This window comes from Carassius carassius, chromosome 10 (assembly GCF_963082965.1).
Source record: "Carassius carassius chromosome 10, fCarCar2.1, whole genome shotgun sequence".
Classification (NCBI taxonomy): Eukaryota; Metazoa; Chordata; class Actinopteri; order Cypriniformes; family Cyprinidae; genus Carassius; species Carassius carassius.
In genome coordinates, this window is record NC_081764.1 from 34,355,489 (window position 1) to 34,379,837 (window position 24,349).

At 39.3% G+C, this 24,349-nt stretch overlaps 1 protein-coding gene across 2 annotated transcripts in view; it reads right to left on the reverse strand.

Moving 5' to 3' along the window:
• Positions 1–16,674, reverse strand: part of LOC132152211 (activin receptor type-2A-like) — a 26,419-nt gene extending 9,745 nt beyond the window's left edge. Inside the window, exons 1-7 of one of the 2 annotated variants that reach the window (XM_059561007.1) lie at positions 15,769–16,674; positions 4,295–4,502; positions 4,098–4,198; positions 2,986–3,140; positions 2,058–2,201; positions 274–417; positions 1–125 (exon numbers count right to left, since the gene is read on the reverse strand). The exon at positions 1–125 is cut by the window's left edge and continues 21 nt beyond it. In XM_059561007.1, the coding sequence (XP_059416990.1) occupies positions 1–125; positions 274–417; positions 2,058–2,201; positions 2,986–3,140; positions 4,098–4,198; positions 4,295–4,502; positions 15,769–15,823 (932 nt within the window). In that variant the 5' untranslated portion in view covers positions 15,824–16,674. Of the gene's footprint in view, positions 126–273; positions 418–2,057; positions 2,202–2,985; positions 3,141–4,097; positions 4,202–4,294; positions 4,503–15,768 lie in introns of both variants that reach the window. The other variant, XM_059561006.1, reaches the window with a different exon arrangement.
• Positions 16,675–24,349: the final 7,675 nt, after the last annotated feature.

The following is a 24,349-nucleotide window of genomic DNA, read 5'->3' on the forward strand; positions in this document are numbered from 1 at the left end:
TGTCCGTCCTTCAGGTTGGGAATGTCCTCGTGTAAATACGCCAAACCGCGCACAAACGTCTGCGCTATCAGACACAACTCATTCCACGACACAACGTTCGCCTTCAGGAAGTCTGTCAGCGAGCCCTGAGAACAAACACACACACAGAGGACATCATCACACACTCCAATCAAACATGTGACACACTGAGGTCATGTGACAATGATGTCACACGCTCCTGCAGAATGCATATTATGTTTGGATACTGGTGTGTGTGTGTGTGTGTGTGTGTACCTTCTCATGATACGCTGTGATGAGCCAGAGCTCGATGTCGACTCCATTCCCTCTTTTTTCTGCCGCGATGAAGTGAAGGATATTTTCATGTTTCATTCCACTCAAACTATACATCTCATATTCATTCTGCCACGACTGTTTATTCTGAGAGAGATCGCAGACAAACACAGGAACATTCACCAGCATTCAAAATAAAACGTGTACATTTACACACCATTGTGATGCACATCAGCTGATTTCTGGATTCATGTGCACATGTTGTAAACAGACTAATGAACTTTATTACTTGGTGGACAAATTATTTATGATTCATTAATTTACCAAATGTGTGCCTGGAGCACAAAACCAGTCATGAGGGTCAATTTTTATAAAAAAAAAAAATGTATACATTAAATCATCTCTCCATTGATGTATGGTTTATTAGGAGGACAATATTTGTCTGAGATACAACCATTTGGAAATCTGGAATCTAAGGTTGCAAAAAGATCTAAATATTGAGAAAATCATCTTTAAAGTCGTTCAAATTAAGTTCTTAGCAATGCATATTACTAATCAAAAATTAGGTTTTAATATATTTACAATATAAAATTTACTAAATATCTTCATGGAACATGATCGTTACTTAATATCCTAATGATTTTTGGCATAAAAGAAAAATCTGTAATTTTGACCCATACAATGTATCTTGGCTATTTCTACAAATATACCCCAGAGACTTCAGACTGCTTTTGTGCTGCAGGGACATAAATTATCTGTTGAATATTGGTGTATTTTATAACTGTTGTTGCTGTCATTTTACAAAAGCAGCTAGATTTACATTTGCAGTCTTTGTAATGTGAACAGGTGCAAAAAACAAAATACTCCAGTGGGTAATTCAAATATTACAATAAATGTATCGCTGGTAAATACTGAACATTGCATCACTTTATCAAAGTGAATTCTTCAAACATTAAAAAGTAAAAAAAAAAAAAAAAAACTTTTAAAGTACATTATAAAAAAAAGAGATGTTTTACAAGAAATCTATTATTTCAATGTTTCTACTTCAATATTTCCTGTTTAATTCAATGCCACTTGCCATTATTAATGAAATTTACAATCAATTTCTGAGTGAAAATCTATGTTTCTAGTTCAAATTTTTATTTCATGTATCAAACGTGAAAGTGAAAATGCGCATTAAAAACGGCATTATATTTTTGGTAACACTTTAGAATAGGTAACACCTGTTAACTATTAACTACGACATTTCTCTAAATAAATTATGAATTTGCTGCTTATTAATAGTTAGTAAGGTAGTTGTTAAGTTTAGGTATTGGGTAAGATTAGGGATGTAGAATAAGGCATTAATATGTTCTTAATTAGCACTAATACATGGCTAATATTCTAGTAATATGCATGCTAATAAAAAAACTAATAGGTGTTACCTATTCTAAAGTGTTACCATATTTTTTAATGCAATAACATGACAAGCACAAGTCAACCTCTAGGAAATAAAAACACTACCAAGATGTAGAATATGATTTCATTTGATTATTTTAAAGCTTGTAGGATTCAGTACAGTACAATGAAGTGTTTTTTCAGGCTGAATTAATGGCTGAAGCTTAATATTTTAAGTTTAGAACACTAACCATAATGTTTGAAGAATATTAATGCAGAGATTCAGAGCACAATAATAAAGCACTCAGATTTGAGTTACCCATGAACTTCTGGCTTATTGCTTTATTATAATCATGTCAAATCTTCTGTGCTGAAGCTGAGGAGGGAACTTGATGAAGCGTGTCAGATACCTGCACCGGGAAGATTTTGACAGCCACGTGTTCGTTGAGCAGCTGAGCTTTCCAGACGCAGCCGAAGCGTCCACGAGCCTTCAGCTCCAGCAGCTGCAGCGGCTTCTGACCCAACAACGGAGACGGAGGCATCAGACACGGGTCCTACAGACACAAACACAGCCGCTGAACACATGAACACACACACACACACACACACACACACACACACACACACACACACACACACAAACACACTCACACACTCACACACACACACACACACACACACACACACAGCCTCTGATGCAGGAGAACTATAAAGGTAGGGATGTGAGGAAGAACGAGCGCAAACCCATCTCAGTGTGAGAATGAGAAAGAAACACTGATGTGTGTCTGTGACAACATGGGACGAGTCTTATAAGTCACAGTGAGACACTGACATTAAAACACTTCTCACACACACACATAAATGCACGGACACACACACGTACGCACACACTCACACGCACACACACACACACACAGACACACTCACAGTCACACACACACGCATGCACGCACGGACACACACACACTCACAGGCACCCACACACGCACGCACGGACACACACTCACAGGAACGCACACACACACACACAGACACACACTCACAGGCACACACACACGCACGCACGGACACACACACACACTCACAGGCGCTTGCACTCACACACACGGATGCACACAAACACACTCAATGGCAGATATCTGTTTCGTTTAAACTGCACTTGAGAACAAGACACAAACATTGAGTAAGAAAATCACTTTTTGCAGTGAAACATTCGCTGCCCAATGTGAGAATAGTTCAGTGTGGTTAGTATGAATGGATACACATTAATAACTGTCCCTATCGCTGCCGTTCTCCAAAAACATCTCCAGATATATCCTCAAGCTGATATTGAGATACCTGTGATGGCACGAGCATCGGCGGGTACGACGGCTTCAGATGCCGGTACATCCAGAACGAGAGGAAGAGGATGACAGCGACAGCCATGACGGGAATCAGAGAGTAGAGCAGTGTGGGAAACTCGTCCGGCTTCGGAGGATCGGTGCTCGACGTGGCTGGAGAGAGAGAGAACGAGGAGCAATTCACTAAACATGTGACCTACAGCTGGGTACTTAGAAAAACAGCATCACATACACTACTGTTCGACCAACTGGGTCGATACAACTGTTAGTGGTTTGAAAGAAATTCATACTTTTATTGAGCGAGGATGCATTAAATTGATGAAAAGTGACAATAAAGACATTTATAATGTAGCAAATGATTTCTATTTCTTTTTAACTTTCTATTCATCAAAGAATCCTGAAAAATAAAATGTATCACAGTTTACAGAAAAATATTGGGCAGCTCAACTGTTTTCAACATTGATAATAATCAGAAATGTTTCTTGAATCAGTGTATTAGAAGATCATGTGACACTGAAGACTGGAGGAATGATGCTGAAAATTCAGCTGCGCTTCACAGAAATAAATTACACTTTAACAGAGATTCACACAGAAAACGGTTGTTTTTAATTAAAATAATATTTCACCATATTAAAATTTTTACAGTATTTTTTGATCAAATAAATGCAGTCTTGGTGAGCAGAAGAGATTTAAAAAATCTTACTGATCCCTGGCCAACTGGACCTTAATTTGGTCAAAAACTGCTCGTTCAAGGAGAAGAGAAGAGTCCATTCGATTGATATTTAATGTGTTGAATCACAGTGTGTTTACAGTTATGACGTTTAAAGGCGGGTAAATCAGAAATAGGTGACACTACAATAATACATCATCATGGAAAACTCGACAGACATCAGAGAAATTAAATGTGTGTGACTTTGTGATACGAAGTAACATAGACGTGACTCTAAAATCAAAGGATTTTAGGTTTAAATCTACATGGAAATATTAAGGCAAGTGTATGATTTAGATCCTGCATCTGGTCAGCTTCTGTTGCAGACATCAGTGGTGAAATCAGTCTGATTATTAGTCTTGGAGTGCTCAATGAATCACATCGGAGTGTGTGTTACTCACTCTGAATCAGCTCTGGACTGTAGTGAAACTTCTCGTTGCACATGTTTCCCTCGCAGCAGCAGAAGAAGACGTCGGGATCCTCCTTATGCTCCACACACTCGCTGCTGCACACACACACAAACACACAGACAACAGCTGTCTTCATCAGTTCACTACACACACACACACGATGCATCCGAGCGTGCATCTGCTCGTACCTGTCGTAGCAGTTGACGTCGTCCAGCCAGCAGCCCTGCTTCACCATCTCGATGGCTCCTGAGCGGTTCTTCCAGGTGGAGAAACAGTGTCGTCGTTTGTCTTTCTCTGTGAGACATGATTCCACGCCGCTCTGGTTCGTGCCGTCCTTCTCCCAGCTGGCATTGTAAAACGCACACTCCTGCGTCTCCGAGCGCCCGAGAATCGCACCTGAAGCACACAGACAGAGACTTCAGATGCTGTCCATTTGTTTCACTTGATCAGCATAACAGAGACTGTTTATAAAACCACATCACATTTAAAATCTTAAAGGTACAGTGCACTGTCAAATAAGTTTAAAATGTTGCATTTAATTAAAGGTGTTACTTGCCATCTTTTATTTGTGAAATTTACTAACCTTTTTTTTTTCTAACCCATTTTTCTTTCAGTGCATCAAGCTTTTTGAATGGTAAAAGTCAGTCATGGTAATTAGAACTACTTTATGATTTTTAATGCAATAACCTATGAGCGACATTATAAGTGGAGCTGAGGATGTTGAATAGCATTTCTCAAATCTGATTTAAATAGTTGGATGTTGATGAACTCTAATAACACAATACTATAATAATCATAAAAACACATAAGAAACAAACAGTGGGTCAAGTTGTCCATTTGTAAAATTGAGATCTCGTTATTTATTACAATGCATTCTCGGATTGCCGTTTTTTTGAAGGATAGATGCCATATGCCGCTTGAATCAAGGTGTCTTACAAGGCAGCATATTCTTTTATATTTTGCATATTTTATAATAATATTACAAGTTATCAGAGATGATATTATAACTATGAGAAAAAGACAGAAATTTTAAACTTTCTTAAACTTTTTAAACTAAACTTTTTTAAATTTTTTAAACTAAAAATTGCTTTAATAGCAAGTTAAAATGTCTATTCTGCTCAGCACAGCTGCATTTATTTGATCTAAAAATACAGTAAAATTGAGAAATATTATTAGAAATAGTAACTATAAGAAGTAAGGCTATAAGAAGTAACTTTAACTACTGTTTTCTTTGTGAATCTCTGTTAAAGTGTAATTTATTTCTGTGATGCTCCGCTGTATTTTCAGCATCATTCCTCCAGTCTTCAGTGTCACATGATCTTCAGAAATCATGAAAATCGTCTAAGGTTACGTATGTAACCCTGGTTCCTCGAAGGAACGAGACGCTGCGTCGAGAACGTTTGGGGAACGCGTCCAGCGTGACGTCTCTGAATAATGTGTATAATCAGTCCAAAGGAAGGGCGTGACGTAATAGGCGGGTGACATCAGAGACCAGGAAGCATAAAGCATGAGCGGCAAAGCCGGAAATCAGCCTCAAAGGATGAAGCAAGCGCCAGCCAGAGATGCCGGAAGTGTGGCACTGCGACGCAGCATCTCGTTCCTTCGAGGAACCAGGGTTACATACACAACCTTAGACGTTCCTCTTCAGGAACTCGAGCTGCGTCGAGAACGTTTGGGGAACGAGAATGCCCACGCCGCCAGACTTTCAAATCTCTGCCTAGTGTGGAAGAGCACAGCTAAAGCAAGAGAAGGAGCCTGACAGAATTCGGGGACAACCCGTCCAATGGCCAAACTTCAGAAGGAGTGAGTCTTGACCCCAGGAGAGGGGAGATCAGAGGACTCGAGGCTTAGGATAACATCCTGATCACCGCTTAGCATAAGCTTCTTCTGGCCGGAGGCCTCAATCTCAGCACACCATGGAGGAAACATGTAACCAGAGGGTTTCTGCGCACTGACTGGCCACCGAGAGGGGCACGGTAGGCCACCATGGCCGCCACGTAGACCTTCAGGGTGGAGTGGGTCAACCCAGCGGAGAGCCTGCAGGAACTCCAGCACTGTACCATAAGGGCAGTTAACTGGGTCGAGTTGGCGGTCTCCACACCAAGAAGTGAAAAGCTTCCACTTCAAGGCATACAGTTTCCTCATTGAGGGAGCTCTGGATTGGAGAACGGTCTTACAACCTCGGTTGAGAGACCGGAAGCTAAGAGTTGTGCCTCCTCAGAGACAGCACCTACAGCCTCTAAGCTCCATGCGGGGGCGCACCCTCCGCCTGCGAGAGGAGATCTCTCCTGACGGGAACCTCCCATGGAGTGCCGTCAAAAAGAGAAATCAGTCCCAGGAACCATACCCGGCCCGTCCAGAACGGGGCTACTAACAGCAGCCGGACTCTGTCCCGGTGCACTCTCTCCAGAACTCCCGAGAGCAGAGCAATCGGGGGAAAAATGTACAGATGAAGCTTCGGCCATGTCTGTACCATGGCGTCCAGCCCCAGTGCAGCTGGATGAGTCAGAGGAAGCCAGAGGGGACATTGCGATGTTTCTCAAGTCGCAAACAGATCCACCCGAGTCTGGCCAAAATCTCTAACTCTGCTTCATCACCTCAGTGTGAAGCCGCCATTGCCCGGGCCTTGGCCCCTGCCTCAACAGGATGTCTGCTCCCATATTAAGATGCCCAGGAATGTGAACTGCTCTGAGCGAGAGGAATTCGTCCTGGGCCCACACAAGGATCTGGTACGCTAGTTGTATAAATGGCGTGAGTGCAGACCTCCTTGGCGGTTTATGTAAGAGACCACCGCTGTGTTGTCGGTGCGCACCAACACATGGCGACCTCTTAGGTCTGGGAGAAAATAACGAAGTGCACGAAGCACGGCCAGCATCTCCAGGCAGTTGATGTTCCATGTCAGATGGGGACCACTCCACAGACCGCGCGCGGGCAGGGTGGCCACTCATGACCGCACCCCAGCCGGTGAGGGATGCATCTGTCGTTAGCGTCCCACGGCGACAAGGAGCTCCCAGCACCGGGCCCTGAGACAAGAACCAAGGCTTCCTCCACATATCCAAGGCACGTAGGCAGCGCCGCGTGACCTTTAGCATGCGAAGTGGGTTTCCCTTCAGGGAGAACCCCTTGGTCTTGAGCCACCACTGTAGGGGTCTTATGTACAGCAGGCTAATAGTATTCACGTTGGACGCAGCTGCCATCAGACCCAGCAATCTCCATGACTGCTTGACAGTGAGTGACCGGCCTTCTCTCACTCTCGCGACTGCAGTGAGGATCGACTCGATCCGAGCAGGTGACATACGTGCCTGCATCGTGGTCGAATCCCACACCATGCCCAGATAAGTGGTTCTCTGAACTGGAGAAAGCACACTTTTCTTGGCGTTAAGTCTTAACCCCAGCTCTTTCATGTGAGCGAGAATGACATCTCGGTGCAGAACCGTCATCTGCTCAGATTGAGCTGATATCAACCAATCGTCAATGTGGTTGAGTCGTGAAAGTGTGGGGTGAGAGTGCAAGGCCAGAGGAAGATCCGTATTGGTAGGCTATTGCCCCCACTTCCGATGAAGAAGGATGGAGATAAGTGCATCTTTTGATAGATCGTGACACACCAGTCCTCGGACTTGGCCTGTGCAGGCGTGCTAAACTTCAGTCCCCTGACTGAGAGGTTCAAAAAGCACAGATCTAGAAAAGGACACAACACCTCATCCATCCTCGGAACAGTGAAGTACCGGCTGTAGGACCGGACTCTGCAACCCAAGGAGGGACCACATCGATGGTTTCCGTCCTCAAAGAGAGTCTACTTCTGTTCCATTACCAGAGCCTGCTTGGGGCCCACCAGAACTGGATTCTGTGGCCTCTCACTACAGTGTGCAGGACCCACTGAGACAGCCAAACTAGCTGCTCTGGAAACCTCCCAGGATGTCGCGAGCCTCTTAGCACCGCTACGTTTCCGGGCGGTAACTGAGAGAAGCGCTCGCTGGAGACCGCTGTGCCCTGGAACACCGGCAGGGTTGGCAGACCGATCTCCTGAGGGCACTGAGGAGAGACGGGCACCGTGTAATGCGGTGTATACCGCTCTTCCCCAGAGGGGCCTGCCCTCCGAGGTCCTGAGCCGCAGCATCAGGACTCTCATAGCTGAAGTCTCCTAAAAACGACGGTCCTCAGACCCACGTCGTCTGCTAGGAAGACTAGACCAGAGCCTGCTCAGGGCAGGACCCCGTGAAGTACACTTAGCAGGGGCTCCCACACTGCCATGTGACCTCCTAAGGGAACCAGTCTCGCGAGACTGGCCTCTGGTGTGCCTAGAGTCACTAGCTCGGTGTCCTGAAGCGGCGGACCGGCAGAGGACGACCATAATAGCTGCTATAGAGACCTCCGAAGAGGTCGCGAGCCTCTTAGCACCGCTACGTTTCTGGGCGGTAACTGAGAGAAGCGCTCGCTGGAGACCGCTGCGCCCTGGAACACTGGCAGGGTTGGCAGATCGATCTCCTGAGGGCACTGAGGAGAGACAGATGACCGCCGCATGACCTTTAGCATGCGAAGTGGGTTTCCCTTCAGGGAGAACCCCTTGGTCTTGAGCCACCACTGTAGGGGTCTCATGTACAGCAGGCTAATATAATAGCGGTGTATACCGCTCTTCCCCAGAGGGGCCTGCCCTCCGAGGTCCTGAGCCGCAGCATCAGGACTATCATAGCTGAAGTCTCCTAAAAACGACGGTCCTCAGACCCAGACCACTTCTCTTGATTGAAGCTTTGACAATGGAGTTTATCAGTGGACAAACGACACTAAATAAGACTCAAAAACAGATAGTGACTGACACACACACACAGAGCGCTTGCTGAAGACACAAGGCTGATTTCCGGCTTCGCCGCTCAAGCTTTATGCTTCCTGGTCTCTGACGTCACCCGCCTATGACCTCACGCCCTTCCTTTGGACTGATTATACACATTATTCAGAGACATCACGCTGGACGCGTTCCCCAAACGTTCTCGACGCACCTCGAGTTCCTGAAGAGGAAATGGTGATTTACTGCTCAAGAAACATTTCTGATTATTATCAATGTTGAAAACATGTTTTTCAGGATTCCCTGACCCCAACCTTTTGAACAGTAGTATACATGTGCAGGAATGCCTGAGTGTGTGTGTGTCAAGGAAAGGGCTTGTATTTCATCCACAACTGCTCATTGAAGGGAAGGAATGCTAGAAAGGCGAGACGTGGAGCAATCAGACATTCCTGCTGACAGACGTCTTTGACCTCTCAATAATTCAACACACTGAACAGATTTCTATTCACTTCAGCCCACTGAACATTCACCGAATTCCACGCAAGCGTCGCTGAGACACAAACATGAAAAGCCTTCAGCGGGGTGCAGGGCAGAGACGCTTGATTATCAAATAATTATGAGCTTTCAGAGAAATAGTCAACGTGCTTCCATAAATCACAGGATTAAAAAAGCTGACAGTCACTGATCTCTCTCATGATGTTATCAAACTAGTTCAGTTTTCAGTCTGTGGAGATATTTCTGCATGCAGCTAGATGTCTCTTCGTTCTTCTGGAGTCTGGTGTGAGTTTCTGAACGGTGTGTTTGTGCCCGAGGAACCGTCTGATGTCTCTACATGTGTCTGCCTTCTCATTAAGAGTCTCTTAATCACCTCAATTAAGATCAAACATCAGACTGACAGATTCCACTGAAGTCAGTGCAAAGATTATATCAATCCCTCTAATGTTTTTCTTGTGAAATCTGAACATCAGCATTAAATCATCTGTTTAACCACACAAGCACAGGGCCTTATAACTGTCCCTGCATATTAAACCTGGAGTATTTACAAAATAAACACACACACACACACACACACTTATTACCAGCAGAGGGCGATGACGCTCAACCATTATGTAAACACACATCAACAATCACTGTTTATTCTACATCAAGATACAAATATTTCATGTAGTTTCTGAATTTATAAATAAACTTTAATGAATTATTTCAACTTTAGACGAATCGCATAAGGTCAAAAAACAGACACTGCTTCAAAGTAAAAAAACGGAGTTTTCTGACAGCTTTCTTAAAAGACTTTGATTTAGCATCTTTTGTTCTCTTTCTCTCTACAGATTCAGATCAGTTTCTTCAGATCAAAACTTCAAAATCTATCAGCCATCAACAAACTCCACAACTGGATTGTGAACTCACAGAAGCCTGTTTTTCTTGAAATAGACTTCCTGTTTGATCACTTTCCAGGTTTAATAAACATCTGAACTTCTATTGACATGCATGTCATCACAGAGCACTTCCTCATTAAAGATCTTTTTTTAAAATAAAGGGAAGTCAACATATGTGCGCACACACACACACACACACACACACACACACGTACCACATACTGTGGCAAGACCTTTTTTACCACCTAATCTGCTCAAATTTACCCACAATGCAGTTAATGAGCCATAAGCTGCCAACAGCAATCATTCAAACACCGTCAGCAGCAGAAACACTTAACAGATCAAAAACATTCCTAAAAGTTGCATTCCAAAAGTTATTATTAATATTAGTACACTCCTAGATTGAAAGACGTTTGTCTACATGAGTGTCAGCTATTGTGCGCCAATACCAGCGGCTGCTTTAGCTTGCTAGAGACAGTGAAGGGACGTGATCCGCTCTGAATGAAGCGCTCGTACTCTCAGTCGTGAGCTAATGAAGCCGGACACTAGGCCTGCTGGGACAGATGTGTAAATCACAGGCCAGTGCAGGAAGAGCCACTCACATTGACAAGAACTACTGCAGAAACCTCTCGCATTCACAACCCGGGAATAACTGAGGATACCACAGAGTGCAAAACAGCAGAGAGCAACACCTCATCATCTACAGAGAGCAGATCTAATGATGCGCCTCCACTATCAAACAAACTACAGTCATGCTAAATTGTATTGTAAGTGTGCTATGCTGAGATAAAACTCTTTTAATCGAAATGACTCAAATAACCATTTGGGAAACGCTGTCCAAACATTTAGCAGACGCTTGTATCCAAAGTGACTTACAAATGAGTCACATCGGAAGAAATGTTTCAATAATGGCCTACAATGTCATGTTAAAAGCATAAACTAGATTAGCTCACAAAACCAGAGCAGGAGACTTTAAGACATGCATCACCAAACACTGACCAAAAGTAAAGGTGCATGCTCCTTTTCTAGATTTTGTGTGTGTGCATTTGTTTAACAGACGTGGAGTTTATCCTCCCTCTGTAGTCTCTGATTCTCCAGTCTCACATCTGCTGGCAATAGATAGTCTCAAAGCAGCAATCTGTGAAGAAGAGGACTTTCATTGCTATTTTGAAATAGAAGTTCAGGAGACGTGAAAATATTTTTGAGAGAAGATTTTGATTTTTTTTTTAGATGCACTAAGTCTAGTCAGATACCAATACTTATATTTTTTATACATGCCGATACAGAGTACCGATACCGAGTACCGATACCGAGTACCGATACCTGTATTTTCATAGCATTTGTCATTAATCAGCCTGTTTAACAGAGTGGTTCAGTTTGTAGCCATGAATCCAAAATACTTTTATTTATTATTTAAGGTCATTATAATAATAAGATATGTATGTGAGTGGTAAATAAGGTATGTGATTACTTAAAGAAACTTACATTTTATTCTGCAACAAATTACACATTTCTATACCTTAAATATGATTTTTGAAATGACTGGCTGCTTTAGAAAATGAAAGCGTTGGAGTACTTTACAAATCAGACAACTCTTGTTGTGCTCATAGGCGCCGATTTATGTTTTTCTCCGTGGGTGCTCAAGGGCGCACGCCATTTAAAAAATAAAAAAAATAGACTAGGCTATTCAAAAAATATTGCATTTCAGAACCTTAGGCTAATGGACAGCGGCCGATACAAACAAACACAACAGCGTCACTTCTCAAAAATACAAACAGGATTGGAGATGAAAAGTTTAACTGACACGTAACCGCTAATGCGTTCAGCTTCTTGGGAAATTAATGTTTTGTAAATATTGATTAAAAAACTATTGCGAAAGGACAGCGTTTCCATTAACCGATCGTTGCGACTAAAATAATGAGTTTCTGGGAATGTCTACCTCATTTATGTTTCGAGGTTTCTTTTGATAGTGGCATGGCTTTTCTTTGAGGTTTCGAAACCATTATTCATATAGGCTAAAAAAATATTTTTTTATTTTATGTATTTAACAAAGAACTCGTATTCTGTCCAAAAGTAGGCTACTTTTGTGTCCATTAGTTTTTCCTCTTTTAAACCGTATATAGGCCTATACTTGATATGTACAGTGTATATCGCGATATACTGACCTGCGTTCTCTTCCCTCTGTACTACCAGCTGTTACTCAAGGTCTCATAGCGAACGAATAACATAGACAACACATCAAGATCAAAGCACATAGCTTATTATCTGAGAGGGCACTTGTGGTGGATGTCGATATATCAATATTAATAGGTTTGGCTTTTTTTATAACAAATCTGTCCATTTTAGTCTGATTAATGATTAGTGATTACGGAAAGCAGTAAATGATTACATACTCGCACGGCACTGTATAGTGGGGGATGGGACGTTTTCAGAAACGCTGTGATTGGTGGATAGGATATGGAACATGCATGCGACTGGTTATGTCACTGTCACTGACAACAACATAACCAATCACAGTGTGGCAGACGCTTCATAGCGCCAACTGCAATGTTTAATTTTAAATAAATGTAGCCTACTGGCAGTCTGGCACTCGCACACGTGGGTGCTCATTTTCCGTGGGTGCTCGGCATTTTCCGTGGGTGCTCGAGCCCCGGAGCACCCACGGTATCGGCGCCTATGGTTGTGCTCATGTAGAAACGTCCATTTTTAAAGCACACAGTGGCATAAATGTGTGTAGTTTATGCAGTAGAACAAAAAGTGAAAGTATATCAAGTAATATTAACCATAGACTTAACCATAGACTTGACGTGCTGAATCAGTCTTCTGGGTTTGCTGACAAATTGACGTCATGACTGAACAGCTCTATTGTAAGGATTGTCCGGATGGAAAAAGACCATGAGAAATTAATTAACGACTCTTTTAGTGCAAGAATCCTTGGGTGATATAATAAGAGAACTTAGAAAGTGACACCTTTAAGACTTCTGGTTCACATATTTTCATTCACAAAGCAGCATCATATTTTACTCTGGGTTTCATTCAAACACTTCACAGTTTCTCTCTAAACACACACACGCTTGTGAGCTTCTGAATCTCTCGCTCTCTCTCTCGGTCGGTCTGTCTTCTCCAGTTTCTCTGCAGATTCATCAAATGAAATGCTTTCAGAGGCTATAACTCTGAAGTCTCCCAGAGTTTGGCCTCCTGCTCCGTCCGGACACACTGGAGCCAGAGACGCACATCTGTCTGAAACACAACCAGCATCGCTTCTCACACGCTGTCAGAGAGATCTGCAGACAGACAGCTTCACATCTGGAGCTGAGCTTCTGCACTCACAGAAACAACTCAAACCCACACAAGATACTGTTACTCCTCCTACACAACAACATCAGACTGCCATGCACATTTACCCCCAAATCATCACTACTGCAAACAGTAATTAGAAAGCAAAAACTCTATATTTTCCAGGAAAATGCTCTGAATGTTCATTAACTAAATAATGTCACAATGCAAAATATATTACTGGTTCTAAATACAGGCTTAATATTTAAAGCAATAAATATTTTACATTATTATTTTGGTGTTAAATATTAAATTGTCTTTAATTTAAGATGATTGTACTCATAACATTTTGTAAAAATAAATAGCAAAAAATATGTCAAAGAAAACAACATAAAAATAATAGTGATAGTTTAAAAAAAGTGAATATCTATATCTATGTCTATATATTATTAATGTTAATTTAATTGCCTTTAGCTAATGCTAATTGTATTAATAAATATAGAATTTTACGGCACAGTAATGAGATTTACAAAATGTTTATTATTTAAAAAATAAAAAATAAATATAATTTAAAATAAGCTTAAAGTTTTTAAATTTTAGACTACTCTTACAAAATGTTTAATATATATACACTCATTTTTGGGGCCAAAGTAAATGAGGGACATGTGGGACTGATAAAGTAAAACACACACTGTTGAAACTCCTGCTGCACGTTACACACACACAAAGCATGCTGGTGTTTAATGGCATTAGTGTGATTCTGGCGTCAGACTCTGTAACCTTGAGCAGTGAAGCGCTCGGACATCTTTAAAAAGACCAGGATAGTGGCTAATCTGAACAACATCGGACCCTACAACTCATCTGCACCACGCTGTGTGACTCTCCTGGACTCTTAATCCATCTATCATCAGTCTCTACACACACTACACCTCTTCAGAGTTACATCTGAGGTGTTTCAGATGTGGGTCGTAGGGGTGGATGAGCTGATCACAAGAAAAGAGTCTTGATCACAACAACAGATCTTGACGCATCAATAGGAGAAAGAAAAGGAAATGAATGCATTTCGAGATAAAGAAGTTTCCCATGCTAATAACAGGATGCATTCATTGTATTTTTAAGCAAATTTATTAAAATAATTCTGAAGAGTGAAAACATATTAAAGGATGGATTTGAGTAGATTATAATAAATCAGATGATTAGCAATAATTATTGTTAAATAATTACAGAATCAATGTATGAATTCATGTTAAAAGTCAATGGCGTAGAGATTCTATGATATGACTAATTAATTAATACATGAGCATGCACAAGGCAATCCCTACTGTTTAAACGTCTGATGGTCAGTAATTTTAATTAATACTTTTATTAAGTATAGATTGGAAGCATTAAATTGATCAAAAGTGACAGTAAACATAATGTTACAAACGATTTAAATGCTGTTCTTATGAACTTTCTATTCATGTGTCAATCCTGAAAAATAAATGTATCACAGTTTCAACAAAAATATTAACTGTGTTCAACAGTGATAATAATCAGGAATGTTTCTTGAGCAGTAAATCATCCTATTTTCATGATTTCTGAAGATCATGTGACACTGAAGACTGGAGGAATGATGCTGAAAATACAGCGGAGCATCACAGAAATAAATTACACTTTAACAGAGATTCACACAGAAAACAGCTTTTTGAAATTATTATAATACTTCGCAATATTACTGTTTTTACAGTATTTTTGGTCAAATAAAAGACGTATGAGTATAAAAGAGACTTGCACAAATAGTAGTAAATGTATATATAGATCAGAATCAGAATGAATCTTCATGAATCTACTGATTCAACAGCTCAAAATAAAACTTCTTCAGAACACTCTCAAATCTTATGCCTCAAATGCCTACTGAAAATATATAAAAATCCTTAATGAGTAATCATAAAAACTGTACAAATCACGGTTAGTTATGAGACTCTAGCGTATACGGAGACCTTTGTTGTGCACAATACTGGAGCTCAGTTATGAGGAGAAGCCTTCAGTGCAACAGCAGACCAACCTCAGTTACACTTCTGTAACATGTAACACACACACAAACACACACACACACACGGCTGTAACAAACAGCTCCATTAATCCAACACAGCCTGAGATCCTCACAATCCATGACCAGTGCTAGGGTCAAACGTGTGCGTGCTCGTCAGCAGGAGATCACACTAGATATAAAGCAGAAATGGTTACCCACCTGATGAACAGGATACGAGGAATATGGCCAAGGCCAGTTTGGTGTCTGTCCTCATTTTCAATGCAGATTCTTGTAGTGCAATAAAAAAAAAAAAAAAAATCCCAGCAACACCCAATCTGATAATCCCTCACTCCCTCTAAAATTAATGTTTTAATATTGCCAAAAGCATTTATTTGTGAGCAAACAGGTCCGGATCAATGTTCAAGTCTGTAAGAGAGGTTTAGTGTTTGAGAGATTTGACAAATCCTCAGAGTGGAGGTCAGTGCGTGTGTTTCTGTGTGCATAGATGAAACATCAAAGATTAATACAATCATACTGTGTTATAAAGTGACAGCAGCGGGCCCTGAAGCTTATGCACTAAAATCGGTATCAGTATCGATCACTCAGTTCATATGCATGGGGAAAAATCCAATTCATGGTTCAAGTTCAAAAGCATCCCGATATGATCTCCTAATTCTTAAAAAAAAAAAAAGATTTGAATGCATTTGAAGATTTTATATAATCACAGTCATCTTCATTCCACAACACGGAAATATAAATCCAGCTCAGGGATTAAACACAGGCTACTGAGATCCGAAAAAAGCAACATCTAAAATAAATCAAATACACAGAGTGTCGGATAAACTGTATATTCCTCCGTGAAATCCGAACGAAAGATCCCGGATCAGATGATCATTTCAGCTCCGTTTCTGTGTTTAAACGTTATGTGTCCGCTGGAATAAACCTTCAGATTCTCTCGTGTGTGCTGAACACAACATGGCGAACAGCGCTGAGTGTTTTGTTTTTTTCCTCTCCTCCACTCCTCCTCCTTTCATCCACTCCTCCTCTCTTTTCCAGACCACAGTAAACACTTCCAGCTGGAGATTGTTCAGAAGGCTTTATTCCTGTAGGTGCCGCTTGGAGGCCCATTAAAAGCCACTACCTTTGCACGACATTTAAACGTTCTGAAGGTTTTTGTTTTAACACAAAACTATGAAACTAAAAAGTGTAATCTATTAAATAGGTTATTCGTAAGGATTAGTTTGGTGGCATGCACATTAAAATTTATACTCGCCATAACTAAAATTATATTTAAAATAACTACCTTGTAATCACAAAAGAATCTGATTGGTCCAACTGTTTCCGCGATGATAAAAGTAACAGCTATCGTGTGACAGCGCTGTCCACTTCGGCAAAGATACGCACTGTTTACGCGTAAATAATGATAATGGAAATCCTAAACAGGCAGTTCACTTAAAATCCACGGTGAGGAAATAAAACAAGACAAATATTAATTAGACTTTCTAGCAAGTTCCCACAAATTTAATAACGACTGTTTCGTGCTATTCTAGTCATTTCTAACACACAGCTATGTCCCGCCCTTCGCCCGATGACTGCTTGCTATGGACGGCTCAGCTGTCCAATGAAAGAGCGCAACGAGTGATCATGTGACCTGGGACTTTCAGTTCAGTTTAGCTACAACATTGCGAAAGCATTACAGAGCATTTTAAAACAAGCCAACAAATGAAATATAATTATAATGGAGTTTCTCATACATTATGCTGCATATTGCAGTTCCTTTATAATCGTGTTAATAGTTCTGAATAAATATCAAAATGGACACGTGGATCACTGATTTTATTAGATTTATAAACCCATTATCATTGAACATAAATCATAATTTATGTTTATTTAATAATTAATAAAAAAAAGATATTTCATTAATAATTCTTTAATCATTAGGCTATACAGATTTTAGGGTAATGCTGACAAAAGCTGCTGTCACACTTCCAAAATGTGTTTGCTTAGTATTACAAGTGATGATCAACAGAGAGTATTTCAAAAGAGATATTTCTTCAGTACTGAGAAAAATTGAGAAAGAGCGATTGTCTTTAAAGGTTTACTCAGAACAATAATTCTGTCATCATTTATTTACATTTAGCAGACACAAAGCAACTTACAGTACATTCAGGCTATACATTATTTTCTTTTTTTTAATGTGTGTGTGGGTGGGTTCCCTGGAAACTGAACCAATGACCTTTTGTTCTACCACTGAGCCACAGCAACGCTTAGCTCAGACAACCTGAAGACAAATATCTGGCTCCACTTTCCAGTATGAGGAAAGTGAATGAGTACTGAGTGTGTCAAGCATCAAAATAGAAAAACAAAAATCCCCTGTGAATGTAAACTGTGAATGTGTTCCTTACAACTCATGCATTACAACATTTTCAGCTAATAACAACTTGCATTTGAGTCTCTTTCACACAAAGCATCATGCGGTTTGGAATATAGTCCATTTAATTGCTGGTAAAAGAGCAGATCAAAAACATACAGTGTAGGGGAGACCCTTTGCTTCAGCATCTGTAACTCAATGACTTGTTGAGCTAGAGTGCTCAGACTTTTCTACAAAGTACCCACATTTGTTTACTACAAAAGGCACCAATTCAAACCTCTGTAAGAATATCACAGCCCTCATGAGTTGATGTCAAATACATGCAGTGCCTTTGTTACAATCTACGCCACTGCCGGTGCTGTAACAATTAGACAAAAGAAGCAGAAAACAGCAGCCAAACTACGAATATGCTTCAAAAACAGGGTTATTGAAACAATCTAAAGGAGCGATACTAAACAATGTTTCACTTTCTGTGCACTGTTAAAAAATTACTGTAAATTTTACAGTAAAATACTGGCAGCAGGGTTGCCAGCCAGTTACTGTAAATTTTACAGTAGTCTTACTGTATTCTCGATTACAGTATAATTCTGTAAATTAAATTACAGTAAGACTACTGTAAAATTTACAGTAACTGGCTGGCAACCCTGCTGCCAGTATTTTACTGTAAAATTTACAGTATTTTTTATATTTTGTATACTGCATATTTACAAAAATATATTGTATACTGCATTTTTAATATATTGTATATGGCATTTAACATACTTCTTAATACTTCACATAACTCTGTGTGAGATTGTGTCTGTGTATGAATTTTCTCAATCATAGTTGCAATGGTTTGAAATTGGCAGCTTAAAAATGCATCACATTTTGCCTGAGAATCTACAGCTTATTCTAATGTAAGTTCTATGATTTGATCTGCAACAGTTTAAGTACTTAACAAAAGTTTTGGTCCAAAAATGTTACATGCTTACCTCAAAATCATTTTTTTTTTCTTTATAATCAGTTTTTTTCTTTATATGTTTGTACCTACAGTATTGACAGACTTAACAAGCATTCATATAAGATCTGGGAAGAAGTGGGCAAATAATGAAATTATCATAGGACTCCTATCTTATCCCTGATTGGTGGAATTACAACCATATAATTACAACCTATATATTGCACAGAAGAAAGAAAGTCAAACAGGTTTAGACATGCAGCGACTAAATGATTTCAGAATGATCACTTTTGATAATCCTTTAATGATGAGGATTAGATTGGTTACACCTTCAATAAATAAACTCAAATGAAAGGTCTACACATATTTTAAGTGTATTTTAGGCAGATATATGGATATGATACAAGCACATGTGAAGTTAGTCTATTATTGGAGAAAGCCTGAGTTATTAAGGGCACACAGAAATATATATGGTATAAATACACTACTGCAAACATTTATACACACCTGACTGAATTTATGTTTTTTAAAAACCTTTTAATGAAAGGCATCGGCTTGAATGCTTCAAACATAGAGTTGAATATAAATAGCATGAAACACTTTTCAATAAGTTAATATCAATCAATAAATAATAATATAAAGATTTTAATAATATATATATATATATATATATATATATATATATATATATAGGAAAAGCAGCTCCTTTAATACAATGTACAACAATCAAAACATAAGATTTAGTACTTTTTTAAAAATAAACTATTTTATGTGGATGTTTGTCTGTTTTCTTTAGTTGTTGTAATAAAACCAGGTGCCAGAAGTTGTTTGGCCCTGACGGGAGATATTTCTGGGAGGAATATATATGACCAGCATCACTGACAGACAGACAGGACTGGGTTTATTTCTGCTGTGTGTTTGTGTTTAATGGTGCAGGGTTATGAACGGCACTCCTGAAGTCATTGAGGTTAAATAGTTCACAGCTGATTTTGATGGATGGTGTCTGTTGGGCGATAAATCGCAAACACACACACACACACACACACACACTTAGTGATCTGCATTTATCCCTCACAGGAGGTCTGGCGCTCTTAACACTAAGACCACTGGCATGCTGTATTGTCAGTGGAGATTTGTCATGTACTTCTGCTGTGCAGTTATAGGAGTGTTTTCATGAAGGTCATGCATCCATCCATCTCTGCAGGATTAAACGACTGAATAAAGGACCGCATTCAATACTGTACATGTGTGCTTACTGTTCACTCATAAATCTAGCAGACTGCTCAACTCTGCTATTAAACTAACAACACACAGAAAACAAGCAGAGTGGGAGAAAGATCTCATTTCATCCCAAGATCTTATTTCAGATCAATTTTAATGGCTAAATGTTTTTGTTTTCCTGAAGCTGAATATGTGAAATGACATGTTGCAATCCCGCAACCATCTGCCCACATTCTGATCATTTTATTTGATGATTATAGTGCTTTTTTTTTTTTGCATTGCATTGCAAGATTTTAACTCTTTAATTTCAGCTCATCTCTACGGCCAGGTTTTGTTTGTCTACACGCTCAATGTCTGTCTTGATATATTCACACATTTGCATTTATTCATTTAGCAGATGCTTTTATTCAAAACGACTTACAGATACCATTTTGTCTGTCTCTCTTGTCAAGTTATCCAGATTTATATATTAAAAAAAGTATTTTAAATCTCTAATTATTTTATTTTGTATTTCTTTCTGGAAATCATTGATCGTAGATCTGTCTGGACTCTGTCTGGATTTTTGCTGAGTCTCTGATCTTCTGCTACTACAGAATAAATTAGTTTGATTCGCATTTCAGCATTTGATCAGCTCCAGCCTCATCTGTTCATCACTCCCCAGTTATTACCCATCAGACCCTGACAGATGAGAACAATGTTTGAGGAAACCTGTTTGAAAACCGTCATTATTTGTGTTATTAAATTTGGTGCTGCTAGTGCCAAAGAAATTGGATAATGCAGCTTTAAAGAATGATTTTCAGTGTTGTCAATATCTGACAGATCCAGGATTTTGTTATTAGATTCAATAAAAATGCTAGGGTGCGGTAGTCTAATGATCATAGATCTGGGCATGCTAAAACACAGACAGAGACAGAAAGTGGGGTAAAAACACAAACTGTGAAGTTTTGTTGCTCTTTCATAAATCATAAGACTTAATGGAGTTCTTACTTGCAGTTTTGTTTCTGTTTAAAATCTCAGGAAAATTGAAAACACTTGTCAAACAGTAAAAGTATAGAGCTTTAAAATGAATGTGGTGTTTGATGAGAAATGTTTGAGTTCAAAGTAAGATCTCTTGCTTTAGATTGCAGATTTTATCTGTCTACAAAAGCTGACCACATTTCGAGACTTTGTTAAAATCTGTAATGATGAGAAAACTCTGAGATTACTTTCCATGTCCTGTCTATAGGAGAAACAAACAAGTGTCGATATCATGAAAATTCACATTCACATGCAAATATATATATATATATATATATATATATATATATAATTTATATACTGTATTGATTGATTGCTTGAAAAGTTATAAAGTATGTTCTTTGCTGAATTTCATTTGTATGTGTTATATTTTCATGTGTTAGTCAACAAATAAAACCTTTCTTCAAATGTGACACATGTGAATGTATTTTCTTGAATGGAAATATGGCCAAAATATATATTTGTAATTAAAAATATATATTTCTATTATTTAGAAGAAAAAAGGCTAAAACATATATTGGTAGAAAATATTTTTACATAAACAGCAAATATATATTTTCTGCAGTATGGACTTTGTGCTTTGTAACTTTGCAGATTGTTTACATGCACAAGCAGCTATTACTCACTTAAGGGAAAGTTCCAATTTAAAGCAATTTAAAGAGGTTTTGACATTCAGTCCAAATAAGCTTGGTTTTGTCTTATGTGCTTTAAATATCATGATCTAAACAGGTGAGCTTTGAAAGGTTGTGAAATGAAGAGTTTTGAGGTGAACTGTGAATGCAGGTTCAGCAGATGTGCTCGTCTGACACAAGCCTTCAGCCTCATGTTTGGAGGTCTGTACCGTGGCCATAATTAGCTTCACTCTTCAGATTAATGTGCCAGCTGGGACGAATGCCAACGCCTGCACCACACACACACACACAGCTGTGACAGAGATGAGCTTTACACCCATAAACGCCTCTAACCACAAACAAATGAAATACACTGACCTTCACAGAAAGAGCAGGATCACATCTCTGTGCCTCCCACAGATTTATGGGAGATGATGTTTTAAGTGCTTTCTGGCATGTCTAACTAATGCGTCGATTCCTGATGAATAGAAGCACAAGTTTTGAAAATTGCGAAACCAACTGATAAAACTCTGGTTAAAGGTCAGAAAACAGTCAGAGTTGATAGGCTTGTCACACACAGCAATGCACATCTTTCAGTTAAATGAGAACCGTTTTGTCCATTGCATGAGTTCCCACAATGTCATCAAGGTCACAGCTCTTCATACTGAGTTTCATATTGTATGATGCAAACAGTGAAGGAGTGAGTGATGTTCTCATACTTATGTGCACAATCATCCTCTGGTGTGTGTGTTTAAGGGAGTAAACACTGAAATCATTGAGATAATGGACACACACTGACCTCACTTAGCTTCCCTTCTGCTGACACATGGTGCTTTCCACAAATAGAGGGCACTTTAGTGCTCAGTAACTTGCACAGATCCCAATGTATTCTATAGTCAAAATGTTATATAAGCTAATTTCTAAAAAAAGATTTACACATCAACCTCATCAAATAACTAAAATCATATGCAATAATGTCATCATTTAAAAAAATGTACATGCAATTCTCTGTAAAACTAATTTTAATGACCAAAATCAATGTTTAGTTGAAATATGTGCACAGCTCCTAACCAGACAATTTTCCCATACATACATAAACATGCATAACATACGTAACAACACACCCATAAAGTAACATTGTAGCCTGTTACCAAAATCATTAAATGATTCCATGATTTATTCTGTTACTTGTTTCATTTCTAAATGAATCAGTGTTTTTGAATGAATCGGTTGGACAAATCATTTAATGACTATCTAATAAAGTTAGTCACTTGTTTTGTTCCTGAATGCATTAGTGTTTTTGGTAACACTTTAGTTTAGGGACCAGTTCTCACTATTAAATAGTTGTTTAATAGTATGCATATTAGTAGCATATGTTTATTAATACTTATAAAGCACATATTCTGCATCCTTAATCCTACCTATTGCTTATTCTCAATGTGTTGAAAAACCTCTATCACTTAGTATTATGCTTCTGCACATAATTCATTCTGCATGTGTTACTGACATGCATGATTCATTAAATCACACAGCTTGTTGAGAAGAGGTGTGTGTTACCAGAATATCATCTCATCAGGCTTGGCACTGGGTCTGTTTGACTTGGACTAGAAAGTCACTTACTTTAGCAACCACCCAGAACTCCCTAGCAACCAGGGCCATGTTACAAGTCTAATATGGTATTTATAGAGACACATTTGGTGTTTTACATTGCAATATGCTGAAAAGTATCATTTGGCATCATTCCCGACTGCTCAGAGGAATTCACTTACAGGTTAATGGTAATTCTGGATTGGATACACATTCAGGAAATTAGGAAACGTGTCCTGCAGGCACTGAACTCAATCATGGATATCGTTTACTGTTACTGCATGCTCTGCACTCGCAAACCTTTATGAGGGATAATACACAAACATATAAAACACATTAACACTTCTTCTGACTCAACCTGTTCGCTTTCAGAAACTTTTTATCCTTGAACACTGATATACATTGATCTCATTTACAGAACAACATTCACACACTGTCAGTTTTAATCATACACAAATCCAGACTTTCATCAAAAAAGTGAACACAGGTGACACGAATGATCCCAGTTCTGTTAACAGCCCCTGAACGCTCTGTTTAAGTCATTGCACACACATCGATCTCTTTACATTTAATGTTTGCCTGAAGCTTAGCATTCAATATTTCTGGAAGTTTCCATCATGGGTTCATTGGAAATTTTAATTCCAGTCATTTGTCTGTTTGATGTGGGAGTTTTCTTGCTTTCTTTCTTTTTTTGTTCCACTCCCTCTAACTGAATGCACAGTCAGGTCAATCTGTAGCCACTGGATGTGGGAGTAGCAGGGTGTGTGTGTGTGTGTGTGTGTGTGTGTGTGTTCATGATCAAGGGTGTGGCAGAGGTCATGGCCTTTCTATGGATCCATTTTTTATTTTAAAGCCTCATATGAATTTAATTTTCCTTGATCTTTTGAGATTAGAGTCCATTAGAGCTCGAAACAGGCCCCAAAAGAGCATTAACTGTAAAGCATTTATACATCAATAGTTCAGAAACATGACTATTATTCCTAAAACACTGGAAGACAAGGTTGTTAATGTTTCATTTTTAACTGACAACCAGAGTAAGGAATTTCTCGATGTTAG